We start from the raw sequence: 21,578 nt of genomic DNA on the forward strand, positions 1-21,578 counted from the left end.
AGACCAGTGCAATATTGCCATTAAGTGTAGCAATAGGCTCGATGTGCTACAGTGATATGCGAATTCCTTGTTGCATAGCTTGCACACAACCATGCTCTTATCGACGCTTCCATCCATTCCTTTTTTATAACAAAATTTCCCATCCACAGGGCCAACCAAAGCGGTCCCATCAGCTTTTTTGTCCATGTTCACTGTGGTTTGTTTTGCTGCGTCCCAATTCGCCTACTTATACTATGCCCTATAAGTATGTACTCTTTTTGTGAAGAAAAGTACATACTTTTGAGTATGTAGCAGAATAGTAGGCAAGCTTTGGGACATATACTTCGTCATAACTGCTTCTTTAACGGACGCTCTGTTGCTTAGTTACCTGAATCCTGTCACTGTTTAAACTGCCCTGTCAATCATCACAGTTAACATTATCTACATTTAGTTTAATTTAATTTCCTACCGTATTAGAGAGAAATTAAGAGGCACGTTCTTTAACGAGTCTTTCATGCCGAGAACTCTGCTCTTGTGTTTGCTTAATTATGCATTTAAACGTTAATGACCAAACCTATCATTATAAATGTTGCTGCACATGGAATATAACGCGGATAACATTTAAAAAATATTTTTTATCAGGTTACACACTGATTATTTATCACTCAAACTCCTTTCTCTGCCTGTCCGTTGGTCGCGCATATCCTCCATGTTTGTAGTTTAACACTTTTTATGTGTAGTTCTAATCGAATCCTCGTTCACGGCGCAGTGTGTTGTGGGCAATATTAGCCGTTAGAGTGTGCATTGATCGTTAAGTAGTAGACCATCTGGGAATCTTTGGAATACTTTTTTAAACATACTACGATTTGGGACATACAATACGCAGCTTGTCTGAACGCTAGTTGGTGCTCCAGTATAATCGGTATATACGAAAAATAATGTACATACTAAATGTTTTTCATTGCATATTTAAATTTAATTTTATTGATTTATTTTGAAGGCTGCATTAACTTGATCAATAAAAACATTAATATAGTGAAATATAATTACAATTTAAATTGTTTTTTTTAATTTTAATATATATTTTAAATCTAATTTATTCCTTTGATGTCAAAGCTAAATTTGCAGCATCATTACTCCATTCTTCCGTGTCAAATGATTTTTCAAAAATCAGTCCAATATGCTGATGTATTATCAATGTTGAAAACGGTTATACTGCTTAATATTTATGGTGGAAACCATGACACCTTTTCCAGAACGAGAGAGTTTTTTTTTTAGCTGCATTTATTAGAAATGGAAATCCTTTGTAACAATGTAAATATTTTGGAATTAATTTTTAATCTAGTTGCCTTCCTTTTTACTTAGTAACACCATAATATGTCACATTGGCCAAAAAAAAAAAAACAGTCATAAGTATCATGGGAATATTTGTAGCTATAGCCAAAAATACATTATATGGGTCGAACTTATGCATTTTATTTTTATGCCAAAAATAATTAGGACGTTAAGTAAAGATTGTGATTTCCTACCATAAATACATATGTATCAATCCTTAATTTTTGATTAGTAATTTGCATTGCTTAGAACTTCAGCTGGACAACTTTACATTTTCTCAATATTTAGATTTTTTTTTTCACCCTTAGATTCCAGATTTTCAAATAGCTGTATCTCAGCCAAATATTGTCCTATCTTAACAAACCATACATTCACGAGAAGTTTATTTATTCAGCTTTTCAAGGTCAAAAATATGATTGGTTTTGTGGTCCAGGGTCACATATGTGAATATGGCAAACATTTTACCAAATCATTTATTTATTTAAGGGGAAATATGAACATAATGACTTTAAAAATGTCTTAAAAAAGTCTTCAACTCTGACTGTCACCTAGTATATGACACCCACATATAAGAGTCAGATTGGACCACAATAACATAAAAATATCACGTCACCCCCTGAACATACTTAACTTTCTTATGACTCACATTTAAAGTCCGACCTTCACTGCAAACTGTCATCTCCTCCTCAGTGCCTACTGAGTGTATTTACGGCATCCCAACTCCACCCGTCAACCCCCAAATCTTTGTCATGCTCCCCGTCCGCTAGTTACTGGAAGCCAGTTTTCCCTGTTGGATGGGATTGTGGACATTATGATTGAGTGTATCTCTGGCTGTCTCTGAGTTATCTTGTTCTTTTCTCATCACCGTGGAGTGTGGTCATGCTCAGACTAAGTTGTCTGGGGCCTGAGGGAAAGACACTGAGTGAAGAGTAACCTTACACTGGCAGTCCAAACTCCAAACACACACACAGATGAACAGCTCTCACCCCCCATCCTGTCATAGCCTAATCTCCCTTAAGCTTTTCCACCAAGCAAGGACAATGAGTCATATTTCTCATAGTTTTAAGAACAAAATGACACTCGATAAGAAGCGGCAAAGAAATAATGCATGGCCTTTGGGTGTTGACTTTAAGATTGACACTTTGAAGGCGTCATGCAAAACCAGAATAAAGTTGTAGGAGTTTTAAAAAGATACATTAAAGGGGAAGTGCATTGTCTCGAAATTTACATTGCTCCGCTGTGTAAAGACAGCCAAATGTTTAAAGGTGCAGTTGCTGTGTAAATGCATTTATGCCACCTCCAAGGTGCATAAAACAGACTTTATGACACCTATGCCAATTTAACACTGCAAAGGTGGTTAAGAGGTACTTCTGAAGTGGCATTTAGTTGTCTTTAGTTGTTTAATGCTGCTCAGAGGTGGCATGAATGCATTTACACAACAATTGCAACTGTATACTTTGATACCAGGGACTGAGGTGGATCTGAAAAGGTAAAATTTAGTCTAGCTTTAATGCGGCATTGGATGTTTACACTGAATTTTAAGCAGACACAGAGCAGCCTGAACTCAGTTGTGTAAAGATGGCCAAAGTTATAAAGGTGCAGTTGCTGTGTAAATGCATTCATGCCACCTCCAAGGTGCATAAAACAGACTGTAAGACATCTATGCCAACTTTACACTGCAGAGGTGGCAATGTAAGGTGGCAAAGTCTAGCTTTTAGTCTAGCTTTAATGCAGCATTACATGTTTACACAGAATTTTAAGCAGGCCTAGAGCAGCCTTAAATCAGCTGTGTAAAGATAGCCAAATGTATAAAGGTGCAGTTGCTGACTGTGTAAATGCATTTATGCCACCTCTGAGGTGCATAAAACAGACTTTATGACACCTATGCCAATTTAACACTGCAAAGGTGGTTAAGAGGTGCTTCTGAAGTGGCATTTAGGTGTCTTTAGGTGTTTAATGCTGCTCAGAGGTGGCATGAATGCATTTACACAACAACTGCAACTGTATACTTTGATACCAGGGACTGAGGTGGATCTGAAAAGGTAAAATTTAGTCTAGCTTTAATGCGGCATTGGATGTTTACACTGAATTTTAAGCAGACACAGAGCAGCCTGAACTCAGTTGTGTAAAGATGGCCAAAGTTATAAAGGTGCAGTTGGTGTGTAAATGCATTTATGCCACCTCTAAAGTGCTTAAAAAAAGACTTTAAGACACCTATGCCAACTTTATACTGCAAAGGTGGCACAGAAGCGCTTCTGAAGCGACATTTATGTGTTTTTACACAGACTGTTTAATGCTGCTCAGAGGTGGCATGAATGCATTTACAAAACAATTGCAGCTGTATGCTTTGATACTAAGATTTGTAAATAAATAAATAAACATTGACACAAAGCACAAAACAAAATTGACTAAAACCCAATCAAATAATTGAAATAAAGACTGAAATTATACAAATAAAATTCTAAATATTAATAAATACTCCTCCAAAGGTATAAAAATGTACAGTAGTGCCCCTGCAGGTCCTTAAAAGTCGTAAATTTTGGTTTTATCGAATTTAAGGTCATAACGTCTTAAATATGTTGATTATTGATGTAAGTGGTCGTAAGTTTTCGGATGGTAAGACAGGAATTGCAAACTTATGTGATATTTTAACTTAAATAATTGAGCACATTTCAAAGTAAAACCACCAATATTAGTCAACCTCTCTTTTGAATGTATTCATATACTTATATAAAAACAATTTCGAAACATATATCTACCGAATTATCAGACTAACTTGCACCCTGTTTTACTGATACGCAGTAATAGGTCGTTGAATATGTGCCGCAGCCTATTTAACTAATTGAAACAATCTACATGATATATTTTCAGATTGTTTAGGGTTTGCTGAGCTGAGTCAATTCTAAATCTGACTTTCCTATAATTCAATGCAGGTTCTTTGGCATCTCGATATCTTCAGACGGAGCCTTCGTCAGCTGCCAAACCACTACTGCTTGGGCGACTCCTGCATCTTTTGCGCTTTGAAGGTATTCTCATGACCAAATGGTACTTAATACTTAATTAAAAGGTGTCTTAGTGTCAAAAGTTTTAAATCACTTCATGTTTGTTTTGCAGGGAATATTCTGCCAGTTCCAGCACAGCCGAGAGCGAGCGTTACCCTCAGATAACCTGCGTAATGCCCTAGCCGAAACCTTTAAGGATGAGCAGCGCTTTCAGTTAGGCTTCATGGATGATGCTGCTGAATGCTTCGTAAGTGTCTTTATCTGTGTTTTCGTGAGTCAGAACGAGGAACATGCCATGACAGATATTGGGTAATAGGTAGGGCTTATATAATTATTTTATATAATTATATAAATTATTATATAATACGTGTTAATAATTTATTTATTTTATTTTTATGTGTTTGTGTAGGTGATATAGCTACAAAAAATATTTTATAGTTTATTTTTATTTATTTATTGATATAGCCCAGATAAAAAAAAGAATAAAAAGCTTAAGTAGAAGAAGCTTATTGTAGCTTGTTCACATTTACTATGCATGCATATAAGGATAATATCCAATCTAAATTTAATGTGGTCATTTTTTTTGTCTTTATAGAGAGATAAAAGGCAAACTTCAAAACTGATTTCCATTTAGCTCAGTTGCATTTATGTGCATTATGCACAGATCATGCACCCTTGTCCTAATGTCTATCTCTGTCTCTGGAAAGCTGAAGTAAGCATGTTCAACCCCTTCGGGATATGCAGGATTTCTCTTAGGGCCACCTAATTGCAGTAAACCTGCTTAGCGCTGGGACCAGTAATCATTTTCTGTTTAGCGCAGCAGGCCTGTGGAGAGTCTGTCATTACCTCAGTAAAAGTCCATTTACAGTGCTCCCTTAAACAACACAATCAATGAAGGATCTCTATCAATGCAAGCCTGGAGTGCACAGATGCGTTCGCACTGCTCTCACAGTCAATGCCGGCTCTCTATCAGCGCTAGGGTTGATGCAGCCAATGCTTTTGTCTGTTTGTACAAGTTGCCCTGAGCTAGGACTGTTCAAGATAAGCTAATCTGAGCTGTAGAAACATGAAATTAATCATGCCTTTTTTGTCTCAGCACTGTTGGTGTTACTGAATGTACCCACGGTTCTCAGGTTTGAAAGGGTGTATTTAAGCAGATAATAGGCTTGGGGAAAATTACTAAAGCTTAGAGTGCATTCACTTAGTGCCAAGGTATCATTATACCAGTCTAAACAAATGCAATGCAATGTGATTATGTCATGTAAAACAAGAAATGGTTGTTTTCACGTTTATGAATCTCTAACATAATTATGTAATTAATAATGCATAATAAGTTTGGGTGGGGTTAGGTTTATATTTATTTATATACTGTATGCACACACACACGCAAAATATATTTATTTATATTTTTTTAATTAATTAATTTTTTTATTTTGTTATTTATTTTTTTATATATATTAACAGTGTAAATATTAATGCTTTGACCCATTATAAATAATTAATGCAACATCTATTTTTCTATATCAAATTTATTTTCTCTTATTGTTAAACATTAAAAATAATAGCACAAATTTTAGTGTAATGTTGAATGACTATATTTATATTTATAGCAAGTAAATAAATAAATGCATAAAATAAATCAGTATCAGTACTGATATAATTGATACTTGTCTTTATTTTTAGTACTTATTAAAAAAATGCTGTTAAACGAATATTTTTAATATTTTTGTTGTTTGTTGTTTCTGTATTAATTTGGAGATTCATATATGCATTATTAGATTATACAATTAATTATACAGTTATATCGAAATTATTTTGTATTTTTTATTTATATATGTACACAAGCATACATGCATGCATACAATTCATTCTATATTTTATATACAAAATTATACAATTGTATAGAAATTATTTGTATTTTTTATTTATATATGTACACATACACTGCTGTTCAAAAGTTTGGATCAAAGTTCAATCTATTTGATCAAAAACAGAAAAAAATAATATTATGAAATATTATTGCAATTCAAAATAACACTTTTATTTTAATATACTTTAAAATATAATTTATTTCTGTAATGCAAAGCTGAATTTTCATCACCCATTACTCCAAACTTCAGTGTAACCTGATCCTTCAGAAATCATTCTAAAATGCTGATTTATTACTTTTATTATCAATGTTGGAAACAGTTGTTGCTTAATATTTTTTTGAAACCTGTGATACTTTTTTTTTTTAGGATTCTTTGATGAATAAAAGTTAAAAAGAACAGCATTAATTCAAAATATTAATCATTTTTTATATCTATTTAACACATCCTTGCTGAATAAAAGTATTAATTTCTTTCAAAGAGAGAAAGAAAGGAAAAAAATCACTGATTGCAAAATTTGAACAAGCTGTTTATTGTTACAAAAGTTATCTATTTTAAATAAATGCTGTTCTTTTTAATGTTTTATTTAGCAAAGAATTCTAAAAGAAGTATCACAGGTTCCAAAATAAATAAGCAGCAGTGTTTTCAACACTGAAAATAAATCAGCATATAAGAATGATTTCTGAAGGATCATGTGACACTGAATATTGGAGTAATGATGCTGAAAATTCAGCTTTGCATCACAGGAATAAATTAGATTTTAAAGTATATTAAAATAGAAAACCACTATTTTAAATTGCATTAACATTTCAGAATATTACAGTTTTTTTTCAGTATTTTTATTCAAATAAACACAGCCTTGGTGAGCAGATAAGTCTCCTTTTTAGAAGCATTACAAATCTTATATAGTGCACATGCATACATGCATAAAATTTATTTATATATTTTGTTTATGTAGTATTTTGAGATTTAAGTGTAATTACACATTTTAATGTTAAGCATGATTAATCGTGATTAATTACAGAAAAATGTGCCATTAATTAGTTTTAAAAAATTTAAGCAGTTTGCAAGCACTAATTTATTAATTTATTGTTATTACTATTATTGTCTTTTTGAGTATGTCATGACTTATGACAAACACAAACTGTACTTTTTTTGTATTATTCATAGGAGAACATTCTAGAAAGGATTCACCTGCACATCGCACCTGACGCAGAGACCGACGCCTGCACATCCAAGTCCTGTATCACTCATCAGAAATTTGCTATGGCACTTTATGAACAGGTATTGTAGCTTTTTAATACCACACGTGCAGCACACGCATCTCATGTGAGTCAGAGAGAATTGATCGCTGTCCAGTGACGCCGGTTTTCAATCAGTCGGGTACAGTGGGCGGAAAACTCACAGGGAATACTAATACAGAGACATTTACATTCACTCGCACTCCTTCCTCTAAGAGATAGGAGCAAAGCCCTGATAAAAAATGGAATTAGGTGGTAACAACATGTGACCCTGGACCACAAAACCAGTCATAACCAGTCAATTTCTGTTAGCTGAATAAATAAGCTTTCCATTGATGTCTGGTTTGTTGTGATAGAACAGTATCTGAGGGTGCAAAAAAATCGAAATACTTAGAAAATCGCCTTTAAAGTTGTCCAAATGAAGTTCATAATGCATATTTATAATCAAAATTTAAGTTTTGATATAAATATCTTCAAAATATCCTCATGGAACATGATCTTTACTTAATATCCTATTGATTTTTGGCATAAAAACAATAATTTTGACCAGTACAATGTATTTTTGGCTATTGCTGCAAATATACCCATGCTACTTAAGACACATAATAGTGTGTTATTTACAGTGTTATTCAAAGGTTTGGGATCAGTAAGATTTTGTATGTTTTTTTGAAGCAGTTTCTTTGATCAAAAATACAGGAAAAAGTAATTTTGTGAAATATATATTGCAGTTTAAAATATCAGTTTTCTATTTGTTTATTTGTATACTTTAAAATATAATTTATTCCTGTGAAGCAAGGCTGATTTCCAGCATTATTGCTCCAGTTTTCAGCATTAGATGATTCTTTAGAAATCATTCTAATATGCTTATTTTTTTTTTTTGGGACCTGTGATCTTTTTTTTTTTTTTCAGAATTATTTGAATTATATGTTAAAAAGAACAGTGTTTATTCAAAACATAAATTTTGTGTTACAATATACACTACTGTACATAACTTTTTTCTTTTTAAAGAAATAAATACTTTTATTTAGGAAGGATGTGTTAAGTTGATAAAAAGTGATAGTACAGACTTATATTGTTAGAAAGGATTTCTATTTTGAAATAAATGCTGTTCTTTTTAACTTTTTATTCATCAAAGAATCCTGAAAAAAGTATCACAGGTTCCAAAACAATATTAAGCAACACAAAAGTTTCAACATTGATAATACATCAGCATATTAGAATGATTTCTGAAAGATCTTGAGTAATGGCTGAGGAAAATTCAGCGCTGTGTCACAGAAATAAATTATATTTTAAAGTATATTAAAAAATGGCAATAATATTAGAAATTGCAATAATATTTCACAATATTACAGTTTTTCTTCTGTATTTTTGATAAATAAATGCAGCCTTTATGAGCATAGGAAACCATTAAAAACATAAATTAAAATCTTAATGATCCCAAACTTTTGAACAACGCTTAGGTGAAAATAATTTAAAAGTATTAATTACCAAGGATGAATTGAATTGATCAAAATGAATAGTAAAGACATGAAAAATATTAAGCAGCACAATTGTTTTCAGCATTTATAATAATAATAATAATTGTTTCTGGAGCAGCAAATCAGCATATTAGAAGACTGGAGTAATAATGCTGAAAATTCAGCTTTGCATCACAGGAATAAATTACATTTATATTGAAAGCAGTTGTTTTAATATTACATTTTTAATCACATAAATGTCGCCTTTGTGAGCAGAAGAGACTTATAATCTCATTGATCCCAAACTGATAGACCATATGTGACCCTGGACCACAAAACCAGTCTTAAGTCGCTGGGGTATATTTGTAGAAATAGCCAAAAATACATTGTATGGGTCAAAATTATTGATTTTTCTTTTATGCCAAAAATCATTAGGAAATTAAGTAAGTATGTTCCATGAAGATTTTTTGTAAAATTCCTACTATAGATATATCAAAAAGTAATCTTGGATTAGTAATATGCATTGTTAAGAACTTAATTTGGAGATCTTTAAAGGTGATTTTCTCAGTATTTTGATTTTTTTGCATCCTCAGATTCCAGATTTTCAAATAGATGTATCTCAGCCAAATATTGTCCTATCCTTACAAATCATATATCAATAGAAAGCTTATTTATTGAGCTTTCATATGATGTATACATCTCAGTTTTGTAAAATTTAACCTTATGACTGGTTTTGTGGTCCAGGGTCACATATTGGTAACATTTATTACACTATTTATTATTTTTTGTTAATATTGGTTAATATAGTTGTTCATTGTTTGTTCATGTTAGTTCATAGTGCATTAACTAAAGTTAACAAACGCAATCACAAAAACTTGTGATTTGTCCATTAGTAAATGCTGAAATTAACATCAACTGAGATGCATGCTGTAGAAGTATTGTTCATTTTTAGTTCATGTTAAGTAATGTTGTGATCTAATGAACCTTACTGTAGTGTCACCAGTATGTCTATTCCATAATACATAAGCCAAGGAAATGAGACGGCATAAAAATGATTCATTCTTGTTTTGTCTGTAAAAGGAATTTTTAAATTGGTCACACCCTCAGGTTGTACACATGTACATGTGTTGAGACATCTCTTAAATGGCATACAGTAGTGTAATTGCGGTTTTACGTAATGTAGCAGTCATCATTTGTAATTCATTACCATTAATGTTTATGTTTTCCCCTGCAGTCAGTGTGTAGGAGCTGTGGCGCGTCATCCGACCCGCTACCCTTCACTGAGCTTGTGCACTATGTGTCCACCACAGCCCTCTGGTAAGCCAACAAGATCATGTGTTAATGTTGATACATAAAGATCAAAATACCTTCGGTTATTAAAACCTGCTTTTTATCTCTGTTTCTCTTTCCTCCACTTTCTCTGCGCTCCAGCCAGCAAATGTTGGAGAGGAGAGATGAAAGGTTTGGGGAGTTGCTTCAGGCTGCCAGCACAGTTGGAGATCTGCGTAACTGTCCGGTGGGTGGCTGGTAATGTTGATTAATAATGTAGAATTTACTAGCACTTTCAACCCTTGGAGGACACCGCCGTGCATATAGTATGATGGCTGTTTCTGCCATGTGGTGTCATCGAGCACACTCAAGGACAAACGCACACACACACACACATGTTCTTCTTATCTGATATTCTGCTAGTGTAACACCTTCATGTGACAAGATGAGCGAGATGAAACCTGAGACCGGAACGTTCCTCTCACATTTCAACACATTCTGCATTTTTAATCGGGCAGAGTAGTTGCATCCTACTACCAACACTGCCTGAAGCAACACAACAATTGTGTGTCTCACTGATAATCAAATACTTCTAGATGGTTCACTGAAAAACGAAAATGACCCCATGATTTACACTCAAGCCCCAGAGCTGTGTGAAAGAGTTTTTATGTTTTATGATGGATGGACGCACTTTATTGGACTTAAACATTTTAATAGCCATTTACTGTCGTTATAAATATTGGAAGAGCTAGAATATTTTCAATATAACTTAACTCCCATTCTGTTCATCTGAAAGAAGAAATTCATATACACCTAGGATGGGTAAATCATCGGGTAATTTTCATTTTGGGGTGAACTGTCCGTTTAAACGGATCTTATTTAATGGGGTCGTCGGATGCCCATTTTCCACAAGTTCATATGTGACCCTGGACCACAAAACCAGTCATAAGGTTAAATTTTACAAAACTGAGATATATACATCATATGAAAGCTCAATAAATAAGCTTTCTATTGATGTATGGTTTGTTAGGATAGGACAATATTTGGCCGAGATACATCTATTTGAAAATCAGGAATATGAGGGTGCAAAAATATCAAAATACTGAGAAAATCACCTTTAAAGTTGTCCAAATTAGGTTCTTTACAATGCATATTACTAATCAAAAATTACATTTTGATATATTTACAGTAGGAATTTTACAAAAAATCTTCATGGAACATGATTTTTACTTAATTCCCTTATGATTTTTGGCATAAAAGAAAAATCAATAATTTTGACCCATGCAATGTATTTTTGGCTATTGCTACAAATATACCCCAGCGACTTAAGACTGGTTTTGTGGTCCAGGGTCACATATGATTCTTTAGGGCAGGGGTCCCCAAACTAAGGCCCGGGGGCCGAATGCGGCCCGCCCCCACATTTGAACCGCCCCTCTGAACAATGCCAGAGACATATTTTGAAAATGTAATTTTAAATATGTTTTACTTATATCATGTCGGTATTTGATAATAAAGATTGGCTTTCAAACTAAAATTTCCCTTAGTTATTAACATAGCCTAATTATTTGTTAAATTCACCAACCGAATGGTACACAGCGAATTGTTGTGTTTTTGTTAAATGTGAGCCAAATCATCACAATTAAAAGAACCAAAGACTTAAACTACTTCAGTCTGTGTGCATTAAATTTATTTAATACACGAGTTTCACAGTTTGAGTTGAATTACTGAAATAAATGAACTTTTCCACAACATTCTAATTTACTGAGAAGCACCTGTATATCTTTTGAAAGGAAATGATCATTTGTCTGTCTGGTGCATAAAAAAATAATAAACTATTCTAGAATTAAAAGGTATAATAAATACAGGTAAAATCATAATAAAATAATAATAACACTAGTCGTCAGTCCGGCCCATGGAATTTTCTTTTATAAACCAACCTGGCCCCCCATTAAAGAAAAGAAAATGATGTGGCCCTCTCAGGGAGTTTGGGGATCCCTGCTTTAGGGTCTTAATGAAAAGTCTATAATATACTTTGATTAAAAATTCTCAACAGTAGTGTAAAAAAACAGCCTTTTACCTTGTCAAAATCAGCTCTGCAAAAACTTAACTCTTTTATGTAATGCCAACGAGCTCTGCTTGCCCCACCCCTCTAGGATTGTGAGACATATATTGTTTACTTTAGCCGCGTTTAGCGGTGAAACTTGCTTATAAGCACATTATTAAGAAAGGGCTTTCACAAAGATGCATACAACATCTTTATACTCACTTCTGCTGTGGGTGAAGCTTCATCAGGAATGATTCGCACAAACACAGAGGCATATGCAGACCGGATCGCGCTTTCCTTTTGAAAGTGAAAGTAATGTTTTCATCTGCATCTTCAGTAAATGACGACGGTTGTGTTCAGTATTACATCCAACAACAGAACACCTCAATCGATCAATTAGAGTCTGCTTCAGGACTGTTTCAGCTCGGTGAGGGCGGGGCTAAGGTAAGACGCTCATGTCAATCAAATGTATTTCGTCACAATGACAAAAAGCTGAGAATGAGCTGATTTTAAAAAGGGGATATTATTCAAAGCTTAAAAAAATACCAGTGGATGGATTTTTATCATTGTAGGGTGGTTGTGTACACAAACTGCCAACACACATGAATGTTCAAACAACTTGGAAAAGTTAGTTTTGCACCCGATGACCCCTTTAAGGATCTAGTTGCCAAAGGCAGTATTTCCAATTTTCATTTGGTTCAACACGTGATATGCTAAAATAACTAATACAAAAGCTAAAATGCTAATTGATGAAAACTACATAGACATACCATTTCTGTCACCTGTGGAGTTTTGGCTTGCTTAGTTGGGGACACTTTCCAGCGATATTGTATACTATTTGAACTGAACTGGATGATAATATCACTGAATTCATTGATGAACTGCCTTTAACTGAAAATTATTTACAATAATGCGTTACTTACACACTATGGTGCTGTTTAAATACTGTGCAGTTGCTTTGACACACTCTGTATTGTTAAAAGCTCTATATAAATAAAGGTGACTTGACTTGACTTGACATAAACCTATAAATGGGTGAAAGACAAATGACCCATTTTGGTTTCTACATCAAATAAAATTAAAAAAAGTAAATTTTATATGCATAAAAATAATATTAAATGCAATTAAAGTGCAATTAAACTTTTAAAACAAAATTAGTGTTCATTCTCAATCCTTTTGTATTTTAAATGATTAATATCTTCCTGTTGACAAATGGGTAAAACCTAGTGGTTTGATAGTTGCAAAGATTGGTAAAGATGTAAAATTACAAATAATTGGCAGTTTGGGAGCTGTATTGTGATCTTTCAAAAAAGTCTTTTAATGTAACCTAACAATGTTTGTTGTAATTATGTATTACAAGAGTTTTGTCCCTTGAGATAAGATATTTCACATAAAATATGTTTACATATAGTCCACAAGAGAAAATAATAGTTGAATTTATTATATTGACCCTGTTCAAAAATTTACATCCCCTTAATTCTTAATATTGTGTTGTTACCTGAATGATCCACAGCTGTGTTTTTTTGTTGAGTGATAGTTGTTCTTGAGTCCCTTGTTTGTCCTGAACAGTTAAACTGTCTGCTGTTCTTCAGAAAAGTCCCACAAATTCTTTGGTTTTCCAGCATTTTTGTGTATTTGAACCCTTTCCAACAATGACTGTATGATTTTGAGATCCATCTTTTCACACTGAGGACAACTGAGGGACTCATATGCAACTATTACAGAAGGTTCACACACTCACTGATGCTCCAGAACGAATAACCATGCATTACGAGCCGGGGGAGCTGAAATATTTTTGAATTTGAAGATCAGGGTAATTTTAGCTTATTTTGTCTTTTGGAAAACAAGTAACTATCTTCTGTAGCCAATGAAGGGCAGTACTAAATGTTACTAAAAATTTACACATTTTTCCATTCCGTTCAAAAGTTTTCACCCCCAGCTCTTAATGCATTGTTTTTCTGTCTGGAGCATCAGTGAGTGTTTGAACTTCTGTAATAGTCCCTCAATTGTCCTCATTTCCTCAGTGTGAAAAGATGCATCTTAAAATCATACAGTGGTTGCTGGAAAGGGTTCAAATACAGAAAAATGCTGGGAAACCAAAGAATTTGTGGGGCCTGAAGGATTTTTCTGAATAACAGCGGGCAAGCAAGGGACTCATGAACAACTATCACTAAACAAAAAAAAAAAAAAAAAAAACACACAGCTGTGGATCATTCAGGTAACAACACAGTATTAAGAATCAAGGGGATGTAAACTTTTGAGTCATTTTTATAAATTGAACTATTATTTTCTCTTGTGGACTATATGTAAACATCTTTTATGTGAAATATCTTATTCAGCTCAGTACTAAAGCTGTATGTTTATTGTTTTGTATTATTTGAAGCATAAAGTTGTTTAGATCATAGTTTTTCTGGTGATTATACAGTTTAGTAACAGATGACAGTGACAGATATTGCTGCTCCTTAAACAACATTTTGTTTGATTCCAATATCAGAATTATCCGAAATGATTTCAACTGCTGATTTCAAGTGTTTTTAGTATATTTTAGTCATTCTTGTTAAACAAACAAACAAACAGTTATGTTTTATCTCCATCACCTCAATAGAGTAACTGCGGGCAGAGAATCAAGATCCGGCGCGTGCTGATGAACTCTCCAGAAATCGTGACCATCGGATTTGTGTGGGACTCAGACCAGTCAGACCTCACCGAAGACGTCATCCGATCTCTCGGACCACACCTCAACCTCTCAGGGGTAAGAATGCAGTCTAGTAAATACACTCCGCTCCACCTGCTTAATTTCAGCAGGGCGCCTGACTACGTCCTTAAAGAAGCAAACTACAAAAGCACTACAGTACAGCATGAAGCAGTGCTTTGTACAACATCTGTGGTGATGCAGAAAAAAAAAATCTGAACAAAAAACAAAGGTTGAATGTGCTTTCTGTGCTTTCTTTACACTGCTGTTCAAAACTTTGGGATCAGTAAGATTAGGGTTTTTTTAAAAGAATTTTCTTATGCTCATCAAGGCTGCATTTACTTGATCAAAAATACAGAAAAAAAATTATGAAATATTATTAAAGTTAAAAATGGCTTTTGTGGGGACTTCCAATAAAGATCATCTTATTCCCGGCTATTATATAAAATAAAGAACTCATAGGAAGCCTCCATCCAGATTAAATGTCTATAAAAAGCTTCTGATGTCACCTCGGTCGCTCTTTTACCAGTATTTCTTTATTTTTGTAGCACATCTGGTGCTGGTGTCATTGAGGCCAGTTTATGGTAGTGCCATGGACCATATGTATGAAATAAAGCAGACGTTTATCCTCTTCATAAGGCTGAGGTTGTGTAACTGCGTCAGTGCCTGAATAGCCCACGCCTGATGACCAGAAAGCCGCTGCAGTGGAAGGTCATCTGGCGTCCGAGTGTGTAGATGGCCTTCATTACTAGCCTCTTGTGTGGGAGTATAAAGCCATGCTTGAGACTTGTTTACCACCAGACGGCCCTTCTGTTTGTGCAGCTGTACGCATTTCAGATGGCTAAAATGCGGCTATAAACTGTTAAAAATAAATATTGAAAAAGGAGGCTTTCTCAGTGATGCTGTAAAGAACCATGTTGGCTTCTAAAATGAACCTTTCAGCAAACAGCTCTAAAAGAACCATTTTTTTCAATAATTTGGAACCATTCTATTTCCATAGAACTTTAAGGTTCTTAATGGAACCATCAATGGCAAGATTCTAAATTGTAAGAATCAGAAAGTGATCGTCGCAGATGCTAAATAGCAGTCATTCCTCTTTACGCCCACTTCCACGTTACCACCCTCCAGTATTGGAATAGTCTCAGGCGAAACCCCTTGGACTAGTACAAAGGCCTTAATTCATTCCCTGGTTCTCCCTGTGATGGTGGAGACTTCAGAGGAAAATCTCTCCCCGCCTGCCTGGAATCCATTGTTTCTCGAGCCTCCGAAGAAAACCAGCTATTCAGGAACTAGGGGTGGAGGAGCAAGTGTTGGTTATGCAATAGCTGCTTTATTTAAACTTGTTTTAGCAAATGCATACTTCTGCGTTCTGTAACCTACTTCTGCCTTCTAAATCTGACTCTTTGACACAATGATTTTAACTTTTAAAAGACTGCAGTCTAGCATACGTAGCTAAAGAAATGCTGTATAAATTATATTTAAATTGTAAAGAAGGCAGATTAATCAAAAAGCATTAAATATTACTTTTCGATCAATCTGCCTTGTTTGCAGTGACTGAATTTGTAATCAACCTTAGTGATGAACTGTAATAAAGCTAAACATGGATTTCAAAGGATTGTGGCTGCTGAGCAGATGCATTCAGGGATTCTGTGTCACAATGCAGCGAATCTTACTTTTTTGCTGTTGTTTTAATAGAAAATCATTACCATAATTAGAAACTGTTAAGGTTAATATTTGGGATTTTACTGGTCTGATTTTATTTTATTTATTTTATTTTAACCAAGCATTTTTGGTTGGCAACATTTTTAGTGCATTGAATCTTTAAATATTTAATTTTGTTATTTCATTGTTTTTTGTTTTATTTTAATTTCATTTTTTTTTTTTTTTTTTTTTCAAACATTTATGGTTGCCAACGTTTTGGTGCGTTACTACCTTGAACCTTCAAATATTTTATTTCGTTATTTTATTTTAACCAAAGATTATTTTATTTCATTGAAATATTTATGGGTGCAAACATTTTGGTGCGTCACTACCTTGAACTTTTTATTTTATTTTATTTTATTTTATTTGAACGTTTTTAATTGCCAACATTTTGACTTTAACCACTTTATCTTTAACCTTGAACTTTTGAAAAAAAAAAATGTTATTATTTATTTATTTTATTTTATTTTAAACAAACATTTTTGGTTGCTGAAATTCTGGTGCATCACTACCTTGAACCTTTAATTTTAGAAGAACATTGAGCTGTAGGATTTTATGATTATTTAAATATCTGCATTTGGTTGTGTGTTTGCAGCTCTTTTATCGTGTCACAGACGAGCGTGCAAAGAAGAGCGAGCTGCTGTTGGTGGGAATGATCTGTTACTCCAGCAGACATTACTGTGCCTTCGCCTACCACACCAAATCATCCAAATGGGTTTTCTTTGATGATGCCACTGTCAAAGAGGTGAGACTGTACTTATCTGGTATGGCGTCCTTCTGTCTATATGTTTACACAATTACTATTCATAAAACTAGTGACTGACCAGAAGTCCTGGCATTGGTCATGTGCATTATTAAGCAAACATTCCCTCCATCCACATATTTAGATAACTAAATATTTTTACCGTTTTAACTTCCTGGAACTTAACACTGTAACTAACGCTTCCTCAATTCTTGCACTCAAACAAAGGGTTTCTAATACGTTTCTTCATAAAATATTTGTACTACAGTGTTTTTTTTTCTTAATGCAAACTATATTTTTCTCTTGATTTTAAAACACTTATTAAATTAAGTTTATGTAATTACTTTTTTTTTAAAAGAAGGTTCTTATGCTCAAATTATTTTTATCATTAATACAGAAAAAAATCAATATTGTCAAATATTATTTCAGTGTAAAATATTTTAAAATGTAATTTATTCCTGTGATGCAAAGCTGAATTTCAAGCATCATTACTTCAGTCTTCAGTATCACATGATCCTTCAGAAATCATACTAATATGCTGATTTATTATCACTGTAAGTCAATTCATTAAAAAACATTAAAAAGTCTTACTGCCTCAAACTTTTGTACGGTAGTATATATAAAAACATGATATAATGTTTTCATCATGGCATTAAATCTTGCATGCATTGCTAAAAATGAATATCTCCCTCAGTATTTTTGTCTTGTTTTCCAACACAAATATCTAAACATCCTTAAAATTAAGGTAGATAGTCTTGTTTTCTGAGACACTGAACAACATTAAGTAAGTTTAAAAAGGAAGAACAAATACCTGTCAATGGGGTATGAAAAATTTTGATTTGTAGTCCATTGGTGAATATATGTTCTTTTTATTTATAAACTCTTTATTTTGATCAGTTTCACAGTCTTATTTATTACACCCTTTTTCCTAATGCAAACTATATTTTCTCTTGATTTTGAAACACTCTGAATATTATGAAGACCTATTGTTTAAATCAAATTCATGCTTTAAAAGCAGAGTAATCATAGCAGTTTTCCTACATAGTATGTGCGTTTAAACGTCTGCGTTTAGCTTCAAATGGTGTCTTTGACAGTAGTACATAAAAATGATTTGCATTCTGATTTGCACATCAGAAGGCACAAAAAGATTATTTTTCTCTTATTCCATGGATTTTACTGTGACTTCTACTCTAAATGGGTCTATAAAAATAAAATAATTAAACGTTAAAGAACAAATATTTACAGATAATTTACTCACCTCACCCCCTTGGCATTCAAGATGTTCCTGTCTTTTTTTTCTTCAGCCTTAAGAATTTTTTTTTTGTTTGTTTTTTTAAGGAAAACATTTCAGGATTTCTCTCCATATAGTGGACTTCCAAAATGCTGTTTAAATGCAGCTTCAAAGAGCTCTAAACAATCCCAGCTAAGGAAGAAGGGTCTTATCTAACGAAACACTGATATTTAAAAAAAAAAAAAAAAAAAAAATTATATACTTTTTAACCTCAAATGCTCATCTTGTCTAACTCTGAGGACCTTTCTGTACTCTGGTTCAAGACAGCTAATAGTGTATGTCGAAAAACTCCTATCTAATTTTCTTCTCCAACTTCAAAATCACTTACACATACCAAACTTAACATTCCTGTCTATATCCTGTAGGTTTTTACAGAAAGATTTGATCATATATAATTTGCTTGATTTTATACATTTTATTCCCCCACAAAATTGTAAAAAAAAAAAATTGTTCTATTTTTTTTTTTTTTAATTATGTTGTGACGAAATGGGATCAAGTTCTTATGTTTCTAATGATATATGACCATTGATGCTGACTGCTAGAATAGGTCTGAACAAAAACAAAGAATTGTACAGGTGCCTCTGGTGCCCCAAAAATGTTCTAGGTCTTTAAGGGTTAGAGTCTCAATTATACTAAAATTACAATGGCACTATTCAAAGGATTTTGATGGGCAGCCAGCGAGTGTGAAATATGTGGCGGAGCAGGGCCGTATCTCTTCATCAATCTATCAGTAGTGTGCGGCTTGTGCTTGCGTGTGCACTTCAGCTCTCTCTGGGCTAGTGCTGCCCGTCTCCACAGCCAAGATGGATCACCCTCGCACACACAATATGTGCAATGTGTGCTAACTGAGATTATAGAGAGCCAATCCAGTATGCAGTGTTAGAGAATGTACTTCATAACAGCTGTTTTGTTGATTAAGCATGTCTTAATTCATCTCCTTTACAGTCTTGCCTGCTCTGCTTTGACTGTTCGGATAATTGTTTCTTTAATAGGAAGCATTGGGTTCTCATCCTGCTTTTTCTCTTTTCTCTGGTAATTAAGAAGGAAGGTTACATCTGTTTGCCTGAAGAGACTTTTGTAGTGCAGCCTGTGTATTCTTAGCTCTGAAGCATGCAAGCCTTCATGTCTAATAATAATGCTACATTTCAGATCTCTGTATGCTAAAGAGCAAATGTTTAAATTTTTTTAGGTGGGATCCAGATGGAAAGATGTGGTCACTAAATGCATCAAAGGTCATTTCCAGCCCTTGCTTTTGTTTTACTCTAACCCTGACGGCAGTGCTGTGGTAACAGACGAGGCCCAGCGGACCAACAACAGCGCCGCCCAAAATAAAAGCGCAGTCAATGGAGAAGCACCAGGTATCAATGCAGTTTTATTGTATTCGGGTGCATTTAACACTTAAGGTGTGCCATTTGAATAAAGACAACAGCGGTTGATTCTGCAATTACTAATTTTTAACTATTTTTGTTGCTGGGTTGAAAAATAAATGGTTACACTTTACAACAAGGTGTCATTTGGTAACATTAGTATGCATTAACTAACATGAATGAACAGTATGTTTATTACAGTATTTAGTACTTAACTAATGTTAACAAGCACAACTTTTGATTTAAATAATGCATAGGTAAATGGTGAAACTAATATTAACCAAGAATAATAAATGCTGTAGAAGTATTGTTCATTATAATGAATGTTAACTAATATACATGTCAACATGAATTAATTTTGTTCTGCTTTAAAAATGAAAAAAAAAAAAAATCATTGCTAATTATTTAATCACCTGAAATTGAAAAAAAAAAAACTCTGCTTGAAAAAAATGATAAATGTATTTTCCAAAATATAATAAATTAAATTAATACTATAATATTACATAAATAAATAAATGTTGTAAGAGTATTTTTCATTTTTCATCATTAATGTTGTTAACTATTGAACCTAATGAATACAATAAATATATTTTTCAAAATATAATAAAATAATATTAAATAATTATGTTTAACACGTTTAATAATGCATTTGTCATTTTCAAAGTTTTGTTCTGCTTAATTTTTTTTATTAATCACGGCTAATTATTGAATCGCCTGAAATTTCAGGTGCTTTCTCAAAAAAAAAGCTACTTAAATATAGTAAAATAAAATAATATTAAATAATAATATAACATTAAATAAATAAATAAATGCCTTATAAGTATTGTTTAATCTTGGTTCATGTTAGCTAATGTTTTTAATAAACATTAACTCTTAAACCATATTGTAAATGGTTACCAAGTAAATAGATTTTATAGTTAACGTAAATTAAATACAATATTAAATATTTATTTTTAACATGTTAATTAATGCATTTGTTACTTTTACACTTCATTCTGCTACATTTCAGGTGCTTTAAAAAAAGCTACTTAAAAAATATTATATATTTTCTAAAATAAAATATTAAATAATAAAAATTAAATAAATAAATAAATGCTGTAGAAGTATTGTTTATTCTAAGTTCATGTTAGCTAATGTTGTTAATAAACGTAAGCTATTAAACCATATTGGGTATATAATAATATTCCAGAATATGATAACATTACATAGGTTTGAAAATATTATTATGGATTAGTTTCAAAATTGTTAAACATATGATTGATATTTTGTCAAATTTTTATGTCAAATTTGATTAGGTATTAGAACTTGAAAGATTATTTTTCTAGAAGATGTTCATCATTTTACAGTACAAGATTAAATCAGAATCTCTTTTCAGACGAGTCACAGACTTTCAAAGCTGTGGGTGTTTTCTTCCTTCCCTCCCTTCTTCTTCTCTGCCTTTTTCAAGTTTTAATGTTGGTGACCTGCCAAAAACTGTACATTTGTATGGCTGTTTACAGCATAGTTGAATTCGGCAAGGAGCTGTGCAATAAAACAAAATAACAATAGTACAAATTATCAGATAAAATAAAATAGCTGTGCATAAAAGAA

The 21,578-nt window shown here is 33.0% G+C and overlaps 1 protein-coding gene across 2 annotated transcripts in view; it reads left to right on the top strand.

Moving 5' to 3' along the window:
- The window catches only part of usp53a (ubiquitin specific peptidase 53a), a 93,046-nt gene that overhangs the window by 24,021 nt on the left and 47,447 nt on the right, over positions 1 to 21,578 (top strand). For both annotated transcript variants that reach the window (XM_073836824.1, XM_073836822.1), the window contains exons 4-11: positions 4,248 to 4,340; positions 4,429 to 4,563; positions 7,355 to 7,468; positions 10,117 to 10,199; positions 10,314 to 10,398; positions 14,801 to 14,947; positions 17,184 to 17,333; positions 19,811 to 19,979. In XM_073836824.1, coding sequence (XP_073692925.1) covers positions 4,248 to 4,340; positions 4,429 to 4,563; positions 7,355 to 7,468; positions 10,117 to 10,199; positions 10,314 to 10,398; positions 14,801 to 14,947; positions 17,184 to 17,333; positions 19,811 to 19,979 — 976 coding nt within the window. The remainder of the gene's footprint in view (positions 1 to 4,247; positions 4,341 to 4,428; positions 4,564 to 7,354; positions 7,469 to 10,116; positions 10,200 to 10,313; positions 10,399 to 14,800; positions 14,948 to 17,183; positions 17,334 to 19,810; positions 19,980 to 21,578) is intronic.

This window comes from Garra rufa, chromosome 3 (genome assembly GCF_049309525.1).
Source record: "Garra rufa chromosome 3, GarRuf1.0, whole genome shotgun sequence".
NCBI classification, from domain to species: Eukaryota; Metazoa; Chordata; class Actinopteri; order Cypriniformes; family Cyprinidae; genus Garra; species Garra rufa.